Raw genomic sequence first — 23,938 nt, 5'->3', positions numbered from 1 at the left:
GTAAATGACTTCAAAGACTAACTTAGGTTTCTTAGGGGTGGCACATATCGAGAAAAGAAAGTATAAATGCCCAGTTTGCAACTTGCTCAGGGCGCTTTTTTAATCCAATCCAATTTGGGAAGGGTCTAAGAGGCCGCGTTTGCAAACGCTTTCTTTATTTTCAATTAATCTTTGTTTTTGTTAACCAGTCTTGTCTTCGAGTTGTGAATATAAAATTTTGGGTTTTTAAATCTCACAAATGGAACAGCCTACTTTCGGAAGTTGTGGGAGCTTCATCACTGGAAGCTTTCAAGAAAAGACTGGACTGCCATCTGTCAGAATGGTGTCAGGTCTCCATTTGGGGGGAGGGGGGTTGGACCAGATGACCTAAAAGGTATCTTTCAACTCTGTTATTCTATGTTTTTTTCCTTTTGTAACAGCCTCTATAAAGGACACGACAGCCTCTCACGGAAAATGCAGCCTTTCTCCTCTCCTTAACTTGAGCACCTGCATTGCACAAGGCATCCACCAGGGGGCTCCCTCTGCCAAACGATGGGAACACAGCTGGCTTTCCGGAGGAGGAGCAGAGAAGGAAATGACATCACAGCCTCTCTAGGACGCTGCACTCTCTCCCCATCACCCTTTGCTGCAGGTAAAAAAGGGGGAGGGCTGCGGGGATGTCTTGCAGGGGAGACAGCCAGATGTGGCCCTAAGGGAGGAGAAGGGGGGGGGTCTCTCTTCCCATGCAAAGAGAGGCGGAGGGTCCTCGCCCTGGAGGAGGGAGGGACACATGCCAAGTCCTCATCCAAGTTCAGTCTTCTGAGTCCCAAGAGTGGGAGAGCCCAAATCCCATGCTCCCCAGCAGCCCCTTTCCATGCACCCAACAGGCCATTGGTGGGGAGGGGAAGCAGAGGACCAGACCAGCCTTGTTGCTCCCTCCCGGACGAAACTCAGGATTCCCAGGAAAGAGATGGGGACTGGGGAAGTCCTTCCCGCCTGCTTTTTTGGGAACAGCTGGAGGTGGGGGAGGGAGGAAGGGGAGGAGAAGGAAGATTTGCCTTGCAAATCTCAAGCAAGAGATAAGAAAAGCTTTGCAAGACAGAAGACACCCGGTCCGGATTCGCACTAGGTGCTGGATGAGGCTGAAAAGAGCCAAATCCTTCACAATGAAACCTGTCTTGGGAGGGGGAGTGAAGCAGGACAGTATCTCCAGACCCTGTTTGGGGGGTGAAGTTGGCTCCTTCCTTTGGCTGACCCTTTGGGGCTTCAAGGCATGTTGTGTGAACCTGCCTGCATGTAAGAGTCTGGCTTGGCTCCCCAAAAGTCAGTCCTGAAAAAGGGTAATGGAGCATCCTAAGCCAGGGACATGCTCTTGCCTTTCATTTGAGGTGAACTGAAGTTTCATGGTTTGCTAATTTGTTTGGAGTCTTGACATGTTGACATGTGAACGCACCTGGAGATGAATGTAGGTTTAGCTTTTAAAAAGCAAGACCATCCTTGTGGGGGGAAAAAACAGAAATAGAAAATGCTCCAAATACATTAATTCAGCATTCATAGAATAGAATAATAATAATAACAACAACTACAACAACAACAAAGTTGGAAGGGACCTTGGAGGTCATCTAGTCCAACCCCCTGCTCAGGCAGGAAACCCTATACCATTTCAGACAAATGATTGTCCAGTGTCTTCTTAAAAACGTCCATTGTTGGAGCATTCACAACTTCTGAAGGCAAGTCGTTTCATTGATTAATTGTTCTAACTGTCAGGAAATTTCTCCTTAGTTCTACATTGTTTCTCTCCTGGATTAGTTTAGGATTAGATTAGAAGAACTCCAATGTCCCTTCCAACTCTATTATTCGATTTTGTTCTGAATTTATTTTCTTTTCCATCTTAGAGACACAAACTGGAAGCCATTTGTACGCATGTATAGATAAAATGATCTCTTGGCTAAAGAGGGCTGAATGTCCAACTTTCACCACAGCTGTAGCAAGAGAAACAGTCCTTTGAATGAAAAGTTGCTTGGAGATTCACATAAGAGTTCTTGGACCCATTTGGAATTGCGTTACAGGACAGAGAAAGAATGGAGACCCAACCTTTAGCAAGTGAGGGAACTGGAAAAGGCCTTTCAGCTGTTCGGCCTGGGCGCTGTGAGCAGACCTGGGCAAGAAGTGGGCAGAAGATGCTGGAAGAAGACACCATCGTCCCTTCAGAAGTTCAGTCCTGGAACTTCAGGAGCGTCCGATATCAGGCTTCTGAGGATCCCCGAGGACTTTGCAGCCGACTCCATGACTTTTGTAATCGATGGTTCAAAGCAGAAAAGCACACCAAAGCCCAGATGCTGGACCTGGTTGTTCTGGAGCAGTTTCTGGCCCTTCTGCCTGTTAAGATGGAGAACTGGGTGCGAGAGTGTGGAGCAGAGACCAGCTCCCAGGCGGTGGCCCTGGTGGAAGGCCTCCTCTTAAGCCAGGCAGGGGAGCAGAAGGAGCAGGTGAGAGACCTTCACTCTGGGAGCCCAGAAGGGGTTGACTGGAATAAAGAATGTGGTTGAATTCTTCACCCCTCCCTATCAGAGTCCCAAAGGTGCTTTTTTCACAAGGCAACTGGACTTTTTTCATTGAAGATGTTTCTCTTCTTATCCAAGAAGCTTTTTCAGCTCTAAAGGGATGGTGGGGAATGGAAGGATTTATACTCCTTGCAGAAAGCTGGACATTTGCATTTTTTTAGAGCAGAGGTGTCAAACTCAATTTCATTGAGGGCCGCATCAGCATTGCGGTTGCCCTCAGGGGGCCGGGTGGGTATGGCCAGGGTGGGCGTGGCCTACTGGGTGGGCGTGGCCAGAGTGCGTATGGCCTACTGGGTGGGCATGGCCAGCTCTACATCATTCGCATCAAGGGTGCCTATGTGGGCCTGGGCAGGAGTGGGACAGATCTGAGGGTCTCTGGCAGAAGGAGGGTCTCTGGGCCGTGGCCAAGGCAGTGGGGGCCGTTCCCTGTTTCCAGGATGGCTTCGCGGGCCACATGAAACCACTTCGCAGGCCGGATTTGGCCCCCGGGCCTTGTGTGTGACATGTCTGTTTTAGAGAGTCATTCAGGCGACTTGGAAGTTTATCTGTGTTCTCAGGGTCACCTGAGTGGGGCATATGGTTGTGGAGCCTTCTTGGATCTGCTGAAAGGACTGTGTTGTAGAGTGGAGATAGATGATGTTGAATAGCCCTCTCTCAATAGAGGGGGAGGGATACGACATCATTTATTTCCCGTCTACAACACAGTCCTTTCAGCAGTTCCAAGAAGAGTTTACACCCATTTGTGCTACTCAGCTGGCCATGAGACACAGATAAACTTCCAAGTGTCCTCAGCATTTCTAAAACAATGAAAATGACCAGCTGCCTGTAAAGAATATAAATCCTTCCATTCTGCACCATCCCCTCACAGCTGAAGACATTTCTTGGATGAGAAGCAAAATGTCTTCAAAGAGAAAAAATAGAAAGTCCAGTTACCTCTTGAAAAAGCATCTTTTGGACAACCATGACCTGAATGTCTGAGAATCTCCATAGACATCTCCCTACCAGGTTTCTGGAATTCATAATATGTGAAGATGTTTCACTAATTCTTGTAGGATATTGTTTCATTACCTGTTATAAAAAAATGATGACAGACATTCCTTTCTTATTTTCCAGCCCCTCTGGTGAACATTGGAGACTTTCAAGAATCCACTTTGTGTTGTGTGATGTCCACTAATTCTTCTTTTCTCCTGTCTCCTGTTTCAAGTCTTTCACAAATAACATCAGAGATTCTGAGAGAAAAAGGAATCCATCAAATTCTCCTCAGGAGTTGTTTTTGAGGAGCATTTCTCTGGAAGATCCAGGTCTGGACACCTTGGGAGGTAATCAAAGGTCCTCAATTCTCCAGAAAGTCCCAAACTCTCTCCTCTTTTGTAAAATGTCTCTTCCTATGTTATTAATTATGCTTTTTAAAATTCTGTTTTTCCTCACAGGGAAGACTCCAGTGGAGTTGTCTACTCTGTATGGTGCAGCTGAGACAATAGTTGAACCTGCAACTCAAGTAAGAGGAGCAAATTCACTAATAAAATAGAATAACAGAGTTGGAAGGGACCTTGTTCGTCTATGTCAGGGGTAGAGGAACTTTTATGACTTGTGGACTTCAATTCCCAGAATTCCTGAGTCAGCTTGGCTGGTTCAGGAATTCTCAGTATTGAAGACCACAAGTTATAAAAGAGCCAAGGTTCCCTGGTCTAGGCCAACCCCCGCCCAAGCAGGAGACCCTATACAATTTCTGACAGATGGCAGTCCAGTCTCTTCTTGAAAGCCTCCAGTGATGAAGCTCCCACAACCTTTGAAGGCAAACTGTTCCATTGAGTGATTGTTCTCACTCTCAAAAAAATTCTCCTTATTTCTAGGTTGAATCTCTCCTTGATCAGTTTCCATCCGTTATTCCTTGTCTGGCCTTCAGGTGCTTTGGAGAATAGGTTGATCCCCTCCTCTCTGTGCCAGCCCCTCAAATATTGCAACACTGCTGTCATGTCACCTCTGGTCCTTCTCTTCACTAGACTAGCCATGCCCAGTTCCTGTAACCGTTCTTCATATGTTTGAGCCTCCAGTCCCCTAATCATCTTTGTTGCTCTTCTCTGCACTCTCTCCAGAGTCTCAATGTCTTTTTAATACTATGGTGACCAAAACTGGATGCAGTATTCTAGGTGTGGTTTTACTAAAGGCTTACTTATTAGATTCAAATTCTCCCTTTCCTTCAGGAAGTCACAGTGGTATACAGAGCACTCTTTCCTTCCATTCTGGAAGAAAAATGCAGAGAAGAGCAACAAAGATGATCAGAGGTTTGGAGGCTAAACTGTATAATGAATAGTTGTGAAAACTAGATATGTCTAGTCTAGCAAAGAAAAGGATTGGGTTGACATGACAGCAGTCATAGCCAAGAGGGGATCAAGCCATTCTCCAAAGCAACTGAGAGCAACAACAAAAGTAGCAAATGGAAGATTATCAAGGGGAGAAGCAACTTAGAACTAAGGAGGAATTTCCTGATGGTGAGAACAATTAATCATTGGAACGGCTTGCCTCCAGAAGCTGTGGATGCTCACATCACTTGAGGTTTTCAAGAAGAGATTAGACAAATATTTCTCCAGAATGGTATAGGGCCTCCTGCTTGAGCAGAGGGTTGGAATAGAGGACCTCCAAGGCTCCTTCCATCTCTGATACTCTATGATTCTATAATTCTTTCTTCTTCTGGCTTGGATATTTTTGTATTCCTGAGCAACATGGTATGGGAATACAAGATTCAAGTTGCTCTCAGTCGCCTTAGGCCCCTCTGAGGTCTATTGTTTGGATACATTATGGATTGTAAAATCTACCTTGAGATTTATATTAAGAAAACTTTTTAAGACCAGTACTTAACTCCCCCTTCTTCTGGATACCTTTCCTACTATTAGTTTATACAGTTGCAAGAAAAAGTATGTGAACCCTTTGGGATTACGTGGAGTTTTGCATGAATTGGCCATAAAATGCACTCTAAACGTCATGTAAGTCACAACAATAGAAAAACACAGTCTGCTTAAAATAATACTACACAAACATTAGCTGTTGTAGTTTAGCACTGTTGCTACTCTCCCTAGGCGTGGTCATCCTGTAAAAATGACTGCAAGAGCACAGCGCATAATGCTTAATGAGGTAAAGAAGAATCCTAGAGTGTCAGCTAAAGACCTACAGAAATCTCTGGCACATGCTAACATTTTTGTTGACACATCTACAATAAGGAAAACATTAAACAAGAATGGAGTACATGGGAGGACACCACGGAGGAAGCCATTGCTGTCCAAAAAAAATATTGCAGCACGTTTGAAGTTTGCAAAAGAGCACCTGGATGTTCCACAGCACTACTGGCAAAATATACTGTGGACAGATGAAACCAAAATTGAGTTGTTTGGGAAAAACACACAACACTATGTGTGGAGAAAAAAAGGCACAGCACACCAACATCAAAGCCTCATCCCCACTGTAAAACATGGCAGAGGGAGCATCATGGTTTGGGGCTGCTTTGCTGCCTCAGGGCCTGGCTGGATTGTTGTCATTGATGGGAAAATGAATTCCAGAGTTTATCACGACATTTTGCAGGAAAACGTACGACCATCTGTCCGCCAACTGAAGCTCCGCAGAGGATGGGTGATGCAACAGGACAATGACCCAAAGCATACAAGTAATTCAACAAAACAATGGCTTCAACAGAACAGAATACGCCTTCTGGAGTGGCCCAGTCAGAGTCCTGACCTCAACCCGATTGAAATGCTGCGGCATGACCTTAAGAGAGCAATTCACACCAGACATCCCAAGAATATTGCTACATTGAAACAGTTTTGTGCAGAGGAGTGGTCCAAAATTACTCCAGATCGTTGTGCAGGTCTGATCTGCAACTACAGGAAATGTTTGGTCGAGGTTATTGCTGCCAAAGGGGGGTCAACCAGTTATTAAGTCCAAAGATTCACATACTTTTTCTACCCTGCACTGTGAATGTTTCCATCTTATGTTCAATTAAAACATGACAGCTAATGTTTCTGTAGTATTATTTTAAGCAGACTGTGTTTTTCTATTGTTGTGACTTACATGACGTTTAGAGTGCATTTTATGGCCAATTCATGCAAAACTCCACGTAATCCCAAAGTGTTCACATACTTTTTCTTGCAATTGTACATGCTAACTTCTTAAAGAGTCCTTCAAGAGATGGGAATATCACATGGGCAGCAAGTGCTAAACTGCACCTGTTCATTTTGTAACTTTTTGACTTGGAATTTTGCAAGATTGTTCAAAAATACATAAATACTCAAATAGCGCAATACCATTTTTAAAAAGTCTTGTCTACAACCAGTGAAAAGATTAAAAGATAAGGCAGAAGATTAAAATCCAGTGAAGGTAGCCAAATACAAAAATCTCTAAGTAAAAATTGTCATGCATGTAATCAAAGAACTTTTGGCTTGCAAAATAATTTCTAATCCTCTGATTCATGTCTGGATTTGGAGGCCAAACTATCTTGCTTTCTAAAATTTCTTTCAATCCCAAGAATTTTTCTCTGCTTCTCGTCCTCACTTCAGACAATGACTCAGATAGAGATAGATGGATGGATGGATGGATAGATAGATAGATAGATAGATAGATAGATAGATAGATAGATAATTTAATTTAATTTAATTTAATAACATTTATATACCGCCCTTCTCCCTGAGGACTCAGGGCGGTTCACAGGGCAGAATAAAATAGCAAATACAAACATTAAAAAAAAGATTAAACAATTGCCCTAGTTAAAAACAATATAAATACAACGCTAAAAACCCCCAGAAAAATTAAAAAACGAAAGATAAAACAACCCCAACACTCCCCCTCAGGCTAGGCCGGCTTGTACAAACAGAAATGTCTTGAGATCGCGACGAAAGGAGCGAAGATCGGGCGCCGTCCGGAGCTCTACCGGTAGCTGATTCCACAGCTCCGGAGCGCCCACAGAGAAGGATCTCCCCCTGGGGGCCACCAATCGACATTCTCTGATCGGTGGCACCCTGAGGAGGCCCTCTCTGTGGGAACGCACAGGGCGCAGGGAGCTTGATGCCGGCAGCAGATGTTCCCTGAGGTACTCCGGCCCCATGCCATGGAGTGCTTTGAATACCGTTACCAGTAGATAGATGATAGATAGATAATAATATGATAGAGATGATAATAGATTAGATAGAAAGATAGGTAGATAGATGATAGTTATATGATAAGATGATAGAGATGATAATAGATTAGATAGATAGATGATAGTTATAAATAGAGATGATAGATTAGATAGATAGGTAGATGATAGTTATAGATAATAGAAATGATAGAGCATGATAGATATATATAGATAGACAGATAGGTACTATATATATATATGTGTGTGTGTGTGTGTGTGTGTGTGTAAATTACTAACAAACATGGGGCAAATCTTTATTTCCTGTTTTAGCCTTATCTCAAAGGCCATCGAACAGGCTGTAGTCACACCGGACAGTTCATATATTTGTGTAAATTACTAACAAAGAGTTAAGGGAGACTAAGATGCATTTCTGACTCTTTAGTCTTCATCAGTCAGTCATACCCTTCTGAGATTCGAACCTGGGCTGATTGCATATTAGGCAGTATTTTTACCTCTTGAGCCACAGATTCTCTCTCGCTCTCTGTTAGCTTTCTGCAAGGGGAGATATGAGTCAAATGTTAACTATTTAGATTACCTTGCTAGGCCCCAAACATGGGGCAAATCTTTATTTCCTGTTTTAGCCTTATCTCAAAGGCCATCGAACAGGCTGTAGTCACACCGGACAGTTCATATATTTGTGTAAATTACTAACAAAGAATTAAGGGAGACTAAGATGCATTTCTGACTCTTTAGTCTTCATCAGTCAGTCATACCCTTCTGAGATTCGAACCTGGGCTGATTGCATATTAGGCAGTATTTTTACCTCTTGAGCCACAGATTCTCTCTCGCTCTCTGTTAGCTTTCTGCAAGGGGAGATATGAGTCAAATGTTAACTATTTAGATTACCTTGCTAGGCCCCAAACATGGGGCAAATCTTTATTTCCTGTTTTAGCCTTATCTCAAAGGCCATCGAACAGGCTGTAGTCACACCGGACAGTTCATATATTTGTGTAAATTACTAACAAGGGAGACTAAGATGCATTTCTGACATTTAGTCTTCATCAGTCAGTCATACCCTTCTGAGATTCGAACCTGGGCTGATTGCATATTAGGCAGTATTTTTACCTCTTGAGCCACAGATTCTCTCTCGCTCTCTGTTAGCTTTCTGCAAGGGGAGATATGAGTCAAATGTTAACTATTTAGATTACCTTGCTAGGCCCCAAACATGAAGACTAAAGAGTCAGAAATGCATCTTAGTCTCCCTTAATTCTTTGTTAGTAATTTACACATATATGAACTGTCCGGTATGACTACAGCCTGTTCGATGGCCTTTGAGATAAGGCTGAAAACAGGAAATAAAGATTTGCCCCATGTTTGGGGCCTAGCAAGGTAATCTAAATAGTTAACATTTGACATATATATATATATATATATATATATATATATATATATATATATATATATATATATATAGAGAGAGAGAGAGAGAGAGAGAGAGAGAGAGAGAGAGAGAGAGAGAGAGATGATAGATAATAGCTACATAGAGACAAATAGCTAAAGAGAGAGAGAAAGAGATGGATAGATATATATAGATATAAAGTGAGTGAGAGATGGTAGATCTATTCACTGAATGGCACTGAAAGTCTTGCCACATCAATCATCGATTAAGCTTGCCTGAACTATTTCTTCACTCAAAGGCTTTTGATCTATTTTTTCACCTAAACCTTGAAATCCTACCAAGCACAGCCATTCAACTTAGTGCATAACTTTGTTTTGGGAATTTGTACGTAATGGGATAGACCTTACAAATCGTCCTTGACCTTTTTTGGTTCTTATTTCCCTGTGCAGGAGGGTCTTGTGTCCTTTGAGGAGGTGGCCGTGTATTTCTCCAAGGAGGAGTGGTCTCAGCTGGATTCTGACCAAAAAGCACTCCATTGGGAAGTCATGCTGGAAAATTATAGGAATGTGGCGTCTCTGGGTAAGCAAATTTGCTACTCTCTCGTCAGAGAGTTTAGTAATTAAATGCCATCCGCTGTTTCTTATTAAAAGGTCTCCAAAGACATGTCATCTCTTGGGAAGAAGCAGGAAGAGATCTAGCGTTTTTCTATTCCAAGGACGTTATCTATCTTTCTATCTATCTATCTATCTATCTATCTATCTATCTATCTATCTATCTATCTATCTTAATCTATCCATCCATCTATCTCTCTTTCATGTTTCTAGGCCATCCATCATCCTCAGCATTCTTTAAGCCACCCAGAGTCACCCTATTGGGAAGATGGGTGACGCATATAAATTTAATAAATTACCGTATATACTTGAGTATAAGCCGAATTTTTCAGCCCACTTTTTGGGCTGAAAAATTCCACTTCGGCTTATACTCCAGTCAACAAAAAAACTTACCGAGGACTTGTGCGCGGCCGAGGCTTTGGTGCTACTTTCAGAGCCTTCTCCGCTAATCAGCTGTCTGCCCATCAGCTGTCCATAGGGATGCTGCAAAGCTCTCCTTCTCTAGGCCTTGGACTCCCTCCTGGCTGAAGAGTAGATGAACCAAGCCAGCAAGGAGACAAAATGTTTCTGCAGCTGTTTTTCCTCTGAAGTTTTTTTTTTTTTAAAGTAATCTCCGAAGGTTATGCCAGAAAATGGAGGACGCTGGGTCTTTGCAAGCTTTAGCTGTCCGCCTGGCTGCCTGAAGGCCGCCCTTTTCAGGCAGTCTGACAGACAGCTAAAACTTGCAAAGACCCAGCGTCCTCCATTTTCTGGCACAACTTTTAGGTCTTTGCAAGCTTTAGCTGTCCGCCTGGCTGCCTGAAGGCCGCCCTTTTCAGGCAGTCTGACAGACAGCTAAAACTTGCAAAGACCCAGCGTCCTCCATTTTCTGGCACAACTTTTAGGGATTTATTATTATTATTCCTACTACTACTATTACTACTACTACTACTTCAGGAGTAAAAAGTTGCAGAAAAAAATTCTCTCCTTACTAGCTTAGTTCCTCTACTCTTCCATCTGGAGCCAAGGTAAGATTTTAAAAAGGGATATTGGTTGGAAGGCAGAGGGAGAGTTTAGTTTTAGCATCTAAAAAAGGGGGGGGGGAAATCAGCGAGTACATCCCAACCAGCTTTTTATGTTTTTGTTATTGAAGAAATATGGGGGAGGGGGAGGGGTTCTGGGGTGGGTTGGGGAGGGGATAATATTGTAACTTCAATAAAAATTTTCAATAAAAAAAAAGAAATATGGCTTTCTGGGGGAAGGTGGGGAGGGCGTTAAGGAAGGAAAGGGTTTTTGGAAGCTCGTCCTGAAGCTGCCTTTTGTGCAAGGGGCGTTTTCTCAAAGCCTAGAGAGGCAGCTTTGTTGCCTCCCCGTAGACAGCTGATGGGCGAACACCAAAAGCTCCAAAAGGCTAGGGAACTAGTCCCAGAACAAAACGGAGACCTGCCTGGCGGCAGAGGCTTGCAGAGCGCGGATCCAGCCTCCGAGGCATGCAGAACGGCGGATCGGCTTATACTCGAGTCAACAACTTTTCCCAGTTTTTGGGGGTGAAATTGGGGGGTCTCGGCTTATACTCGAGTCGGCTTATACTCAAGTATGTAAACTACTACCCCTTTATGCAGGGGTCAGCAACCTGAAACAGTGAAAGAGCCACTCGGAACCGGTTCCCTCACAAAAGGAAAAACTGGGAGCCGCAAAAAATGTGTGCACATGTGCGTACATGCGCGCATGGGCAGAACAGGGTTTGACTGAAGAGTGGAGCCAAGGCAAGATATGCACCTACCCTGCATATTTGAATTGATTGGTTGAACTTTTTTAGTCCCACTTTTTTTTGGACTGCACATGGCAGAGGACAAGGAGCCGCAGGAGATGGCTGAAAGAGCCGCATGCGGCTCCGGAGCCGCGGGTTGTAGACCTGTGCCTTTATGGATTACTGGCTTGTCGCTGAAGGGTTTTGTAACTCAATGAAGCTATGAGCTATGCCATGCAGGGCCACCCAAGACAGACAGGTCATAGCAGAGAGTTCTGACAAAATGTGATCCACCGGAGGAGGAAATGGCAACCCACTCCAGTATCTCTGCCATGAAAACCTCATGGACAATACCAAAAGGCAAAACGATATGACGCTGGAAGATGAGCCCCTCAGGTCAAAAGGTGTCCAACATGCTACTTGGGAAGAGCAGAGGGCTAGTGCTAGTAGTGCCAGAAAGAATGAAGCGACTGGGCCAAAGCTGAAAGGACGCTCAGCTGTGGATGCATCTGGTGGTGAAAGGAACGTCCGATGCTATAAAGATCTGTTCTCCATAGGAACCTGGAATATAATATCCATGAATCAAGGCAAGCTGGACATGGTCAAACAAGAGATGACAAGACTGAAAATTAACATCTTAGGAATCAGCAAATTAAAATGGACAGGAATTTAATTCAGATGACCATCAGGTATACTACTGCGGGCAAGAATCCCTCAGAAGAAATGAAGTAGCCTTCATAGTCAATAAAAAAGTAGGAAAAGCAACACGGGGATACAACCAGAATAACAGGCAAGTTTGGCCTGGGAGTACAAAATGAAGCAGGACACAGGCTGATAGAATTTTGTCAGGATAATACAATGGTCATAGCAAACACTCTTTTCCAAAAACCCAAGAGACGGCTCTACACATGGACATCACCAGATGGTCAACACAGAAATCAGATTGACTATGTGCTCTGCAGCCAAAGATGGAGAAACTATACAGTCAGTAAAAACAAGACCGGGAGCTGACTGGCTCAGATCATAAGGTTCTCGTTGCAAAATTTAAGCTTAAACTGAAGAAAGTAGGGAAAAGCACTAGGTCACTCAGATATGAAGTAAATCATATCCCTGATGAATACACAGTAGAGGTGACAAATAGATTTAAGGAATTACATCTGATAGACAGGGTGCCTGAAGAATTATGGATGGAGTTTCTCAACATTGTAGAAGAGGTAGCAACTAAAACCATCCCAAAGAAAAAGAAATGCAAGAAAGCAAAATGGCTGTGTGAGGAAGCTTTGCAAATAGCTGAGGAAAGAACGGAAGCGGAATGCAAGGGAGAAAGAGAAAGATACGCCCAATTGAATGCAGAATTCCAGAGAATAGCTAGAAGAGATAAGAATGCCTTCTTAAATGAACAGTGCAAAGAAATAGAAGAAAACAATAGAATAGGGAGGACCAGAGATCTCTTCAAGAAAACTGGAGAGATGAAGGCAAAATTTCATGCAAAAATGGGCATGATAAAGGACCAAAATGGCAGGGACCTAACAGAGGCAGAAGAGATTAAGAAGAGGTGGCAAAACTACACAGAAGAACTATACAAGAACGAGCTTAACGTCCCTGATAATGATGGGATGGTCACTGACCCCGAGCCAGACATCCTAGAATGTGAAGTGAAATGGGCCTTAGGAAATCTGAGCAACAACAAAGCTAGTGTTGGTAACCGTATTCCAGTTGATCTATTCAAAATCTTAAAAGACGATGCAGTAAAAGTGCTACAGTCAATTTGCCAGCAAATTTGGAAAACTCAACAGTGGCCACAGGATTGAAAAAGGTGAGTTTACATTCCAATTCCAAAGAAAGGCAGTGCCAAAGAATGTTCAAATTATCGCACCATTGCACTCATTTCCCTTGCTAGCAATGTTATCCTTAAAATCCTACAAGCTAGACTCCAGCAGTATGTGGATCGAGAACTAACAGAAGTACAGGTAGGATTTCGTAGAGGCAGAGGAACTAGAGATCAAATTGCCAACATATGCTGGATTGTGGAGAAAGCTAGGGAGTTCCAGAAAAACATCTACTTCTGATTCATTATCTATGCTAAAGCCTTTGATTGTGTGGATCACAACAAATTGTGGCAAGTTCTTAAAGAGATGGGAGTACCAGACCATCTTATTTGTCTCTTGAGAAACCTATATGCGGGTCAAGAAGCAACAGTGAGAACTGGACACGGAACCACCAATTGGTTCAAAATTGGGAAAGGAGACTGGCAAGGCTGTATACTGTCGCCCGGCCTGTTTAACTTATATGCAGAGCACATCATGATAAAAACAGGGCTAGATGAATCAAAAGTTGGAATTAAGATTGCCGGGAGAAATATCAACAACCTAAGATATGCAGATGATACCACTCTAATGGCAGAAAGTGAAGAAGAACTAAAGAGCCTCTTGTTGCGGGTGAAGAAGGAGAGTGCAAAAGTTGGGTTGAAACTTAACATTAAGAAAACCAAGATCATGGCATCTGGCCCTCTCAATTCCTGCCAAATAGATGGGGAAGAAATGGAGGTAGTGACAGATTTTATTTTCCTGGGCTCCAAGATCACTGCAGATGGGGACTGTAGCCAAGAAATTAAAAGACGCTTGCTCCTGGGGAGGAAAGCCATGACAAATCTAGACAGCACACTAAAAAGCAGAGACATCACCCTGTCAACAAAAGTGCGTATAGTCTTCCCAGTTGCAATGTATGGCAGTGAAAGTTGGACCATAAGAAAGGCTGAGCACTAAAGAATTGAGGCCTTTGAACTATGGTGTTGGAGAAGACTCCTGCAAGGGGTTCAAACCGGTCAGTCCTAGAGGAGATCAACCCTGACTGCTCTTTAGAAGGCCAGATCCTGAAGTTGAAACTCAAATACTTTGGCCATCTAATGAGAAGGAAGGTCCCACTGGAAAAGAGCCTAATGCTGGGAAAGATTGAGGGCGATAGAATAAAGGGACGACAGAAAATTAGGTGGCTGGAGGGAGTCACTGAAGCAGTAGGCGTAAGCTTAAATGGACTCCAGAAGATGGTAGAGGACAGGAAGGCTTGGAGCAATATTGTCCATGGGGTCGGACACGACTTCGCAACTAACAACAACAAATAAACTAGGAAGCAAACATTTCAGTGCATAAAAGTATTGAATATCTATCTATCAGTGGCGCTCTGCTTGGATCCTGTGCCAATTCACATCTTGTGATTTTTTTTCTCATTTCTATTTAAACATTTTTATTTTATTTTTCAAATTTGTATAGCCACTTATTTCACCAAAAGTGACTCTGGGTGATGCACAGCAAAAATCCCCAGGCTTAAAAACAACAGATACCAAAAAAAAAAAAGCAAGGACAAAGCGTGCATAAGAATGGCCACCTCAACAGGGGGGGCCTTCTAAGCACAATTACGGCTTTCCTGGGAGCCCCAGACATGATGCCCTAACCTGGGCTTTCCTTGAGGGCTTTCCAGATTATCAAAAGGTGACTTATGATCCCAACATTTCTCTTACTAACCAAGAGGGTTGTTAAATGACCTTTGACTCATTTTGTGATTTTTCTTCCCACAGTTGTTAAGGGAATCATTTGTCAACATCCAGCTCAAGGATCCAAATAAAAATCCAGATTAATTCCGTTTCTGAAAATCTTAGTGTTATATTGAATACACGGCATGGTAATGTTGAAGCAAAAGTAACTCTGAGATTCCCAGACACCAGTTCATAGAATTAAACGATAATCTCTTCAGCGAAACCTTCTCCCTTTCCCTCCCTCCCTCCCTCCCTCCCTCCCTCTCTCTCTCTCTCTCTCTCTCTCTCTCTCTCTCTCTCTTACCATGTGATTTTGGGATGAGTAAATGGGAAATATTCGGGACAGAAAGAAAATGGCCAAGTTTCAAATTGGATTTATTTCTTGTGGGTTTCTGCTGGTTATTGACCACTCCCCCCCCACTTTCTAATAAATGTTAGGTTTTCTCCTAAAACCTCCCTGAATGTTTCCTCTGATGTTTCCTTAACTGCTCTTTATTTGAATGCTTTTTCTATCTGTAATGATGCCGTTTGGAAGTCCTAATAGTGTTACAGGGATTTGGCTATTAGAGAATTGGGCTCTCTGATGGGACAGGTTCTCAAGTAATGGGACCTTCCACTCCAGGGGTTCTTCCCACCCACCCCCAACTTTCTCCAAGGCTTCCTGTTGTAAGGAAGAAGATTTGAGAGGGTGGGGGCATAATTAATGTTCAAATAAGAGATGCAACAATGAGGGGTCTTGATCCTGTTTGCATCTCACTTTATGTCAACTGTTCTTTTTTTCCCTTTTTTTCTGCTCCAAGCAGGTGATGAATGGAGGAGGATGGATTCTGGCCAAGAATCAGCTGCAGTATTGCAAAAAGGCAGAATAAAACATACAGAGACATTTTTTGGAAAGCAAAGTTCTAAGGAAAAACAATTAAAGGGGGAGCTAGAGAAATGCTCTACTTTACCACATGTAGTTCTCAGTGACTTCTCCTGCAAAGATGATCAGCCAGAAAAAGAGGCTTGGCTGGAGTGTGGAAAAATACCCGCAGATGAATCAGGATTATACGACTGTTGCGGAAGCCACACGATAGAGAAACCAAATGAACATGAAAAACATTTCCGAAGGACCTTCTCAGTTACTTTGCCTCACAGAATACAAGGAGAGAAACCATGTCAATGTCTGGATTGTGGAAAAAGCTTCAGAGACTCAAATGATCTTACTTCCCATAAAAGGATCCACACAGGAGAAAACCCGTACAAATGCAGGGTATGCGGAAAGAGCTTCAGTTTTCCACAAAGCCTTACTTCACATTTTAGGAGTCACAAAGGTGAGAAACCATATGAATGTCCCAAGTGTGGAAAGACCTTCAGCCAAAAATATCAGTATATTGTACATAATGGAAAACACACTGGACAGAAACCATATAAATGTACAGAGTGTGGAAAACACTTCACTAATTCAAGTTCCCTCACTGCCCATAAAAGAATCCACACCGGAGAAAAACCATATAAATGTCTGGAGTGTGGAAAACACTTCACTAGTTCAAGTTCCCTCACTTCCCATAAAAGAATCCACACCGGAGAAAAACCATATAAATGCCCGGAGTGTGGAAAGAGCTTCACAACTTCAAGTTCTCTTACTACTCACAAAATGATCCACACTGGGGAGAAACCTTACAAATGCAAAAATTGTGCAAAAAGCTTCAGACTAAAATTTGAATATATTGTACATAACAGAATCCACACTGGAGAAAAACCATATAAATGTATGGAGTGTGGAAAATGCTTCTGTAGTTCAAGGTACATGGCTATCCATAAAAGAATCCACACTGGAGAAAAACCATATAAATGCCTGGAGTGTGGAAAGAGCTTCACAAGTTCAAGTTCTCTTACTACTCACAAAATGATCCACACCGGGGAGAAACCATATAAATGCCAGGAGTGTGGAAAATGCTTCACTAGTTCAGGGTACATCGCTATCCATAAAAGAATCCACACTGGGGAAAAACGATATAAATGCCAGGAGTGTGGAACATGTTTCACTAGCCCAAGTTATCTTATTGCTCACAAAATGATCCATACTGGTGAGAAACCCTACAAATGCAAGAACTGTGCAAAAAGCTTCAGACAAAAATATCAATATATTGTACATAACAGAATCCATACTGGAGAAAAACCATATAAATGCCCGGAGTGTGGAAAGGGCTTCAGAATTTCAAGTTATCTTATTGCTCACAAAATGATCCATACTGGTGAGAAACCCTACAAATGCAAGAATTGTGCAAAAAGCTTCAGACAAAAACGTCAATATATTGTACATAACAGAATCCACACTGGGGAGAAACCGTATAAATGCTCGGAATGTGGAAGATGTTTCATTACATCAAATTCCCTCACTTCTCATAAGAGAATCCACACTGGAGAAAAACCATATACATGTACGGAGTGTGGAAAGGGCTTCAGAATTTCAAGTTCTCTTACTGCTCACAAAATGACCCATACTGGGAAGAAACCCTACAAATGCTAGAACTGTGCAAAAAGCTTCCGATAAAAATATCAATATATTGTACATAACAGAATCCACACTGGGGAGTAACTGTATAAAAGCTTGGAGTGTGGAAGATGTTTCATTACATCAAATTCCCTCACTTCCCATAAATGGAGCCACACTGCGGAAAAATCGTACATTTGTCTGATGTGTAGAGAGGGGTGTACTCAACATGTCCCTTTATGATCACAGAAAAGAACCGTATAAACAAATTGTCAAAAATTTCGGACACTTGAGCTATTTATTACTGTGGAGAAAAGAAATGTTAGGGAATGTAGGGAAGATAAGGAACGATGAATCTGAAGAGAGTAGAGAAAAATAACTACAATTGGTTTTTTTGAATAATGTTGAGGATTTGTCTATACAGAGCCCTAAATATAATCTTTTTTGGAAGACCCACTTTACACTCTTCACTTTTTGCATCTCTAAATTTATTGGCCACTAGAAGCATCTAACATAGTTACATAACAATGACTCTGGCCTTTGACTTTGCTCTTTTTGCCGCTTAATTTACATCTCCATCATTGAATATTAATTGTAAGGGCTTTCAACACTTTCATTTCTGCAATAAATATCTGGTGGTGAATATCTGTAGCTTGGGTGTAGGATCAGGGGGAAGGTTTGTTCTTTGAGCTTGTGGGTTGGTTTCCAAACATTTCGTTACCAGGCTAGGTAATGTTTCAGTGATGTTTAGGGGATGTCAGGGTTAAGTGTTTATAAGGGCTTCAGGTGTGGGTGTGAAGAGAGGGCCACAGAAGAGCAGCTAAGATGATCAAAGACCTGGAGACTAAAACATATGAAGAAGAGCTGCAGGACTTGGCTTTGGCTAGTCTAAAGAAAAGAAGAAACAGGTGTGACGTGATTTCAGTATTTCAGAGGCTGCCACAAAGAAAGGATCAACTTATTCTGCAAAGCACCAGAGGACAGGGCAAGAAACAATAGTTGCAAGCTGATCAAAGAGAGAAGCAATCCTGAATTAAGGAGAAAGTTCCTAACACTGAGGACAAACACTGAGAACAGCTTCCCTTCAGAAATTGTGGGTGCTCCATCACTGGATAGTCACTTGTCTGAGATGGTATAGGTTTTCCTGCTTGAGCAGGGGGCTGGACAAAAGACATCCAAGGTCCCCTCCAGATTCTATTCTGTTATGTTACTTTACTTTCCATTCTACTCTACTCTGTTCTTGTGATGGGTCCGGTGTGAGTCTTCATTGAGAGCCTTGTGATAGGGAGCAATTCCATCAACAGGCACATTGACCTACAACCAGCCTATGAACTCCTCAGAATCCAACCACAGCCAACCAGAGAGAGCACCGACCCTCAACCAACCCATGTAAGCCCCCCAGAGGTTCATCTTCCAATGACCCTCACCAGATGTAACCCCCCATCTCAAAACCCGTCACAAGACTGTCTCTTGACACACCCACACCTGAAGCCCTGATAAACAAGAACACTTAACACTGACATCCTCTAAACTCTGCTGAAGATGTTACCTAGCCTGGTAATGAAATGTTTGGAAACCAACCCACAAGTTCAGAGAACGACCTACACCTTCACCCTCACTTTCAGTTCTCTTTTATTTAGTCTTCTGGCTTCCTCAACTCTTGGGATGATAAAAAAACACCATGCCAACTTTAAGCCAAGGATGGGCAATCTCAGCTTTGCTGTCATCATGCAATTTCTTGAATAAAGGTCTCCTGGTTTTCATTCTTTTAAGGAGTAATCTCCAGAATTGTTTTTATATAAAGTTTCACTCTCGTAGCTTCATTCTTCCTTTTTTAAATGCACTTTTTACTCACACAGCGCAGGACAGGAATCTGGACAATATTCCAGAGTTAAAATGTCCAAGATCAAAGGTTTTCTTCTTTAGATCCCCAGTAATTTTCCCCATCTGATGACCAAACTATGGTTGAATTGGTGGTTTGGGTTGAAAGCCAGCCCCATAGATCTTTAGGAATTCCATCCGAAGCAGAGATTCTCTGATTTAGAAGGGAGTTTGAACCCCTTCTGGCTTTTGACTAATTACTTAGGGAACATCTGCTGCCGGCATCAAGCTCCCTGCGCCCTGTGTGTTCCCACAGAGAGGGCCTCCTCAGGGTGCCACCGATCAGAGAATGTCGATTGGTGGCCCCCAGGGGGAGATCCTTCTCTGTGGGCGCTCCGGAGCTGTGGAATCAGTTACCGGTAGAGCTCCGGATGGCGCCCGATCTTCGCTCCTTTCGTCGCGATCTCAAGACGTTTTTGTTTGTACAAGCCGGCCTAGCCTGATGGGGATTGGTGGGGTTTTTTATTTTTTGTATTCTTAATTTTATCTTTGGGGTTTTATAATTGTATATTAATTGTTTTAACTTGGGCAATCACTTAATCTCTTTTTAATGTTTGTATTTTGTATTTCACTTTTGCCCTGTGAACCGCCCTGAGTCCTCAGGGAGAAGGGCGGTATAGAAATATTATTAAATTAAATATTATTAAATTACTTGACTAAGCTGGCCATGGGTGCCAAGGGAAACCCTGTCTTTAAAAAGACATCAGAACTTGAGGTGAATAACACATCCTATTTTTCCTACAACAAACGGCCTGTGAGTGGTTTACCAAAAGAGAATGACTGGCCAAAAGTCACCCAGCTGGCTTCCATGCCTAAGGGCAGTTTCCCAACCTTTCGGCATTGGCAGCCTGGACTGAGTGTGAGGGGAGAAAGAAGGGATGGTTTTGTGGGAGAGGTTAGCCCGTGTGCGAGTGGGGCCACAAACGCCCGCAATGCTCATACAAGTACAGCCACAAATGCCTGGGATGACGCTCACATGAGTGGGGCTATGAACATCGACGACACAACACTGGTCACATGACTGGAGCTGTGTGAGAGCTTGAAGATGCGCACACCAACCAGCCACTCAAGTGGCCTGGTGGTCAATGGGCCACAGCCAGGTAGTGGTCCATGGTCCACAGTTTAGGGACTCCTACCTAAGGGGAACTAGATCTTATGGTCTATAGATTTCTAATCCAGCACCCAAATCACTCATCATTTATTTACTTATTTATAAAATATATAGGCTGCCCATCTTCTGCTGTTCGCAGTCGGTGTTGGCGGGAGGGCAGAGATCCGCCCCGAGGCCTCTCATTTGTGGAGTTCCTCAGGGGTCGGTTCTCTCGCCCCTCCTGTTCAACATCTATATGAAGCCGCTGGGTGAGATCATTCGTGGTTTCGGGGTGGGGTATCATCAGTACGCTGATGATACCCAACTTTTTCTTTGCACCCCAAACCAACCCAGCGATGCCCTCGCCGTGATGTCCCAGTGCCTGGAGGCGGTCCAGGTCTGGATGGGGAGAAACAGGCTTCGTCTCAATCCCGCCAAGACTGAGTGGCTGTGCATATCGGCATCTCGGGTCAACCAGACTATTCCATCTCTAACGATGGGGGGTGAGGTGTTACCCCCCGTTGATAGGGCTCGCAACTTGGGCGTCCTCCTGGATTCAAGACTCAGTTTTGAAGACCATATAGGAGCCGTGACCAGGGGGGCTTTTGCCCAGGTTCGCCTGGTGCGCCAGTTGCGACCCTATCTGGACCGAGATGCCCTACGCACAGTCACTCATGCGCTCGTGACCTCCCGTTTAGACTACTGCAACGCTCTCTACATGGGGCTGCCCTTGAAGACCACTCGGAGGCTTCAGCTGGTGCAGAATGCGGCCGCGCGAGTTGTGATGGGGGTTTCCCGATACTCCCATGTAACACCTCTACTCCGCGAGCTGCATTGGCTTCCAGTTGCCCTCCGGGTGAGATTCAAGGTGCTGGTGATGACCTATAAAGCCCTAAATGGCTTGGGTCCGGGATATCTGAGGGAACACCTGCTGCCGGCATCAAGTTCCCTTCGTCCAGTGCGCTCCCACAGGGAGGGTCTTCTCAGGGTCCCACCGGTAAGAGATTGCCGGCGGGTAACACCCAGGGATAGGGCCTTCTCAGTGGGGGCGCCTGCCCTATGGAACCAGCTGCCAGTGGAGCTGAGGACTGCCCCCGACCTCCGTTCATTCCGCCGGGGCCTGAAGACCTGGCTCTTCGAGCTCTCTGGCCCAGGCTGAGGATTAATCTTATTTTAACTGGGGTTTTATTTGGCAGGGACACATACAATTCTTTCTTTTTAAATCTGTTTTTAACTTTTGTATTTCAGTTTTTTAATCACCCTGTAAACCGCCCTGAGTCCTTCGGGAAAGGGCGGTATAGAAATGTAATAAAATAAATAAATAAATAAAATAAATCTTACCTCAAGGTAATTCTGGGTGGCTTATTATGGGGCCACAAACACCTGTGACACACATATGCAGCCGCAAACACCCATGATGACGCTGACGAGTGGGGCTACACATGCCCATGGCAAGGCTCACACGAGTGGGGCCGCGAACACCCACAACAGCAATGGTCACATGAATGGGGCTGCGTGTGAGCATGAAGATGCGTACACCAACCAGCCACACAAGTGGCCTAGTGTTCAATAGGCTGAGGCCTGGTAGTGGTCTACAGCCCACAGGTTAGGGACCCCTACCTAAGGGGAACTAGATCTCATGGTCTGCCCGTTTCTAATCCATCACCCAAACCACTTATGATCATGATTGATTGATTGATTGATTGATAAAATTGATAGGCTGCCCATCTTACCTCAAGGTAACTCTGGGTAGCTTATTATAACATGATTATTATAACAATCTTCCACAAGGGCCAATATGAACTAGAAAAAGAAATTAATCACAAAATTCCATCCAGTCAAATCAGCCAACTAAACATTTGTCATTCCTTCAGCTCTGGATTTCAGAGGAGGGGGGTAGATACTCTGCTTATCGGCTGAAATTTAATGCCTTGGAGGAAATCATGTTGCCCTGCCATACAGTCTTGGCACTCAATCAGGGCAAAAAAAAATCACAATTACAATGGGCTGAACTCAAGAACTAATATCCAGCAGGAAACGCCAAACTAATCAGATGACCTGCATTCCCAGGCTGAGCTTAGGTTTTCTTTGTTAAATTGGGAAAAAAATCTTTCCACCAAGAAATTAGTATTTCAACTAGCAATAGCAATAGCACTTAAACTTATATACCACTTTACAGTGCTTTACAGCCCTCTCTAAGCAGTTTACACAATCAGCTTACTGCCCTCAACATTCTGGGTCCTCATTTTACCACCCTCAGGAGGATGGAAGACTAAGTCAACCTTAAACCAGTCAGGATCAAACTCCTGGCAGTGGGCAGAGTTTGACTGCAAAGCTGCATTCTAACCACTGTGCTATCACTTGTGAAAGAAGCCTCAGAGTTCTGATTTGTTTCGTCTTCTTTATCGGAACCTTGACACCTATATGTGGAAAACTCCCACCCCTGACAAATACATATTCTTCTTTCCCAAAAAGAGACATAGATCAGGGACAAGCAGGAAAAGATTAATGAGCCATTGAGAATTGAATTGCTGAACTGCTGGCAGCTGGCAGTCAGCAGAAATAACCTGCATTGTACTGCATTGTAACCACTATGCCACCATGGCTCTTATTGAATGAATGAATGAATGAATGAATGAATGAATGAATGAATGAATGAATGAATACTAAAGAAAGCTGAAATACTGGGATATTAGGCTACCATAGTTGTTATTTGCTTACAGAGAAGTACCCCAAGTATCTAGAGCAGTATTCTTCAACTTTCGTAACTGTAAGATAAGTGGACTTCCGTTCCCAGAATTCCTCATGGTGACTGCAGAATTTTGGGAGTTGAAGTCCACAAACGCTAGGGTTGCCATGATTGAAAAACATTCTTCTACAGAAGGCATGTCCAACTCGCAACATCATGTGACGTCGTGCGACATATCACGACTTTTTCCCCATTGTTGGCAATGGGGTGGGCTCAGTTTCGGCGTGATGCATCCGGCCCGTGGGCTGGCAGTTTGACATACCCGCTCTAGAGGATTTCGATGCTTGGCACTTGGTTCATATTTATGATGGTTGCAGTGTTCCAGGGTCATGTGATCCCCTTTTGCGACTTTCGGACAAGCAATGACAATGAAGAAGCCAGATTCACTTAACAAAACTATTACTACCTTAACAACTGCAGCGATGGCAAGGAAGGTTGTAAAATGGTCCAAAACTCACTTCATATCTATCTTACCAATGGAAAATTGGCGCTCAATTGCAGTCAAAAGCCGAGGACTACCTGAATGGAGCTAAGTGTTTGTGCACTGATGAGGTTAGCTAGTTTGGTAATAAACATCTGCAAGGAAAGAGAACGCAGGAGCCCTCATTTCAACCCTGAGCTACAAATATTCTCCAAGAAAAGTGTAATCTGGCTCAGTAAATGGAAGGGATGATTTTTATTTTCTTTTATGTTATACTTTATTTTATAAATAAAAATAGGATCAAAAATCACATGAACCTTTACCTAGGTCATCAGTAGGCATTTTTTTGCCCACGCCAGTCTCTGTCTGGCCCTACAGAAGATTTCCCAATTCCAACTGAAGT

General features: G+C 43.4%; 1 protein-coding gene and 1 long non-coding RNA gene across 2 annotated transcripts in view; both read left to right on the top strand.

The window, feature by feature from the left end:
- The window catches only part of LOC310635948, a 51,228-nt gene that overhangs the window by 6,286 nt on the left and 21,004 nt on the right, over positions 1 to 23,938 (top strand). The gene's annotated exons all lie outside the window — the stretch shown is intronic.
- LOC310635880 (uncharacterized protein) lies at positions 1,259 to 19,162 on the top strand. The gene is made up of 6 exons (XM_083355229.1): positions 1,259 to 1,367; positions 1,875 to 2,468; positions 3,748 to 3,862; positions 3,974 to 4,041; positions 9,496 to 9,625; positions 15,722 to 19,162. The coding sequence occupies exons 2-6, from the start codon at positions 2,061 to 2,063 to the stop codon at positions 17,428 to 17,430; spliced, it is 2,430 nt and encodes an 809-aa protein (XP_083211355.1). The 5' UTR covers positions 1,259 to 1,367; positions 1,875 to 2,060; the 3' UTR covers positions 17,431 to 19,162.

This window comes from Vipera ursinii (genome assembly GCF_947247035.1).
Source record: "Vipera ursinii genome assembly, chromosome: 2".
NCBI classification, from domain to species: Eukaryota; Metazoa; Chordata; class Lepidosauria; order Squamata; family Viperidae; genus Vipera; species Vipera ursinii.
This window is presented reverse-complemented; position numbering and strand designations above follow the sequence as displayed.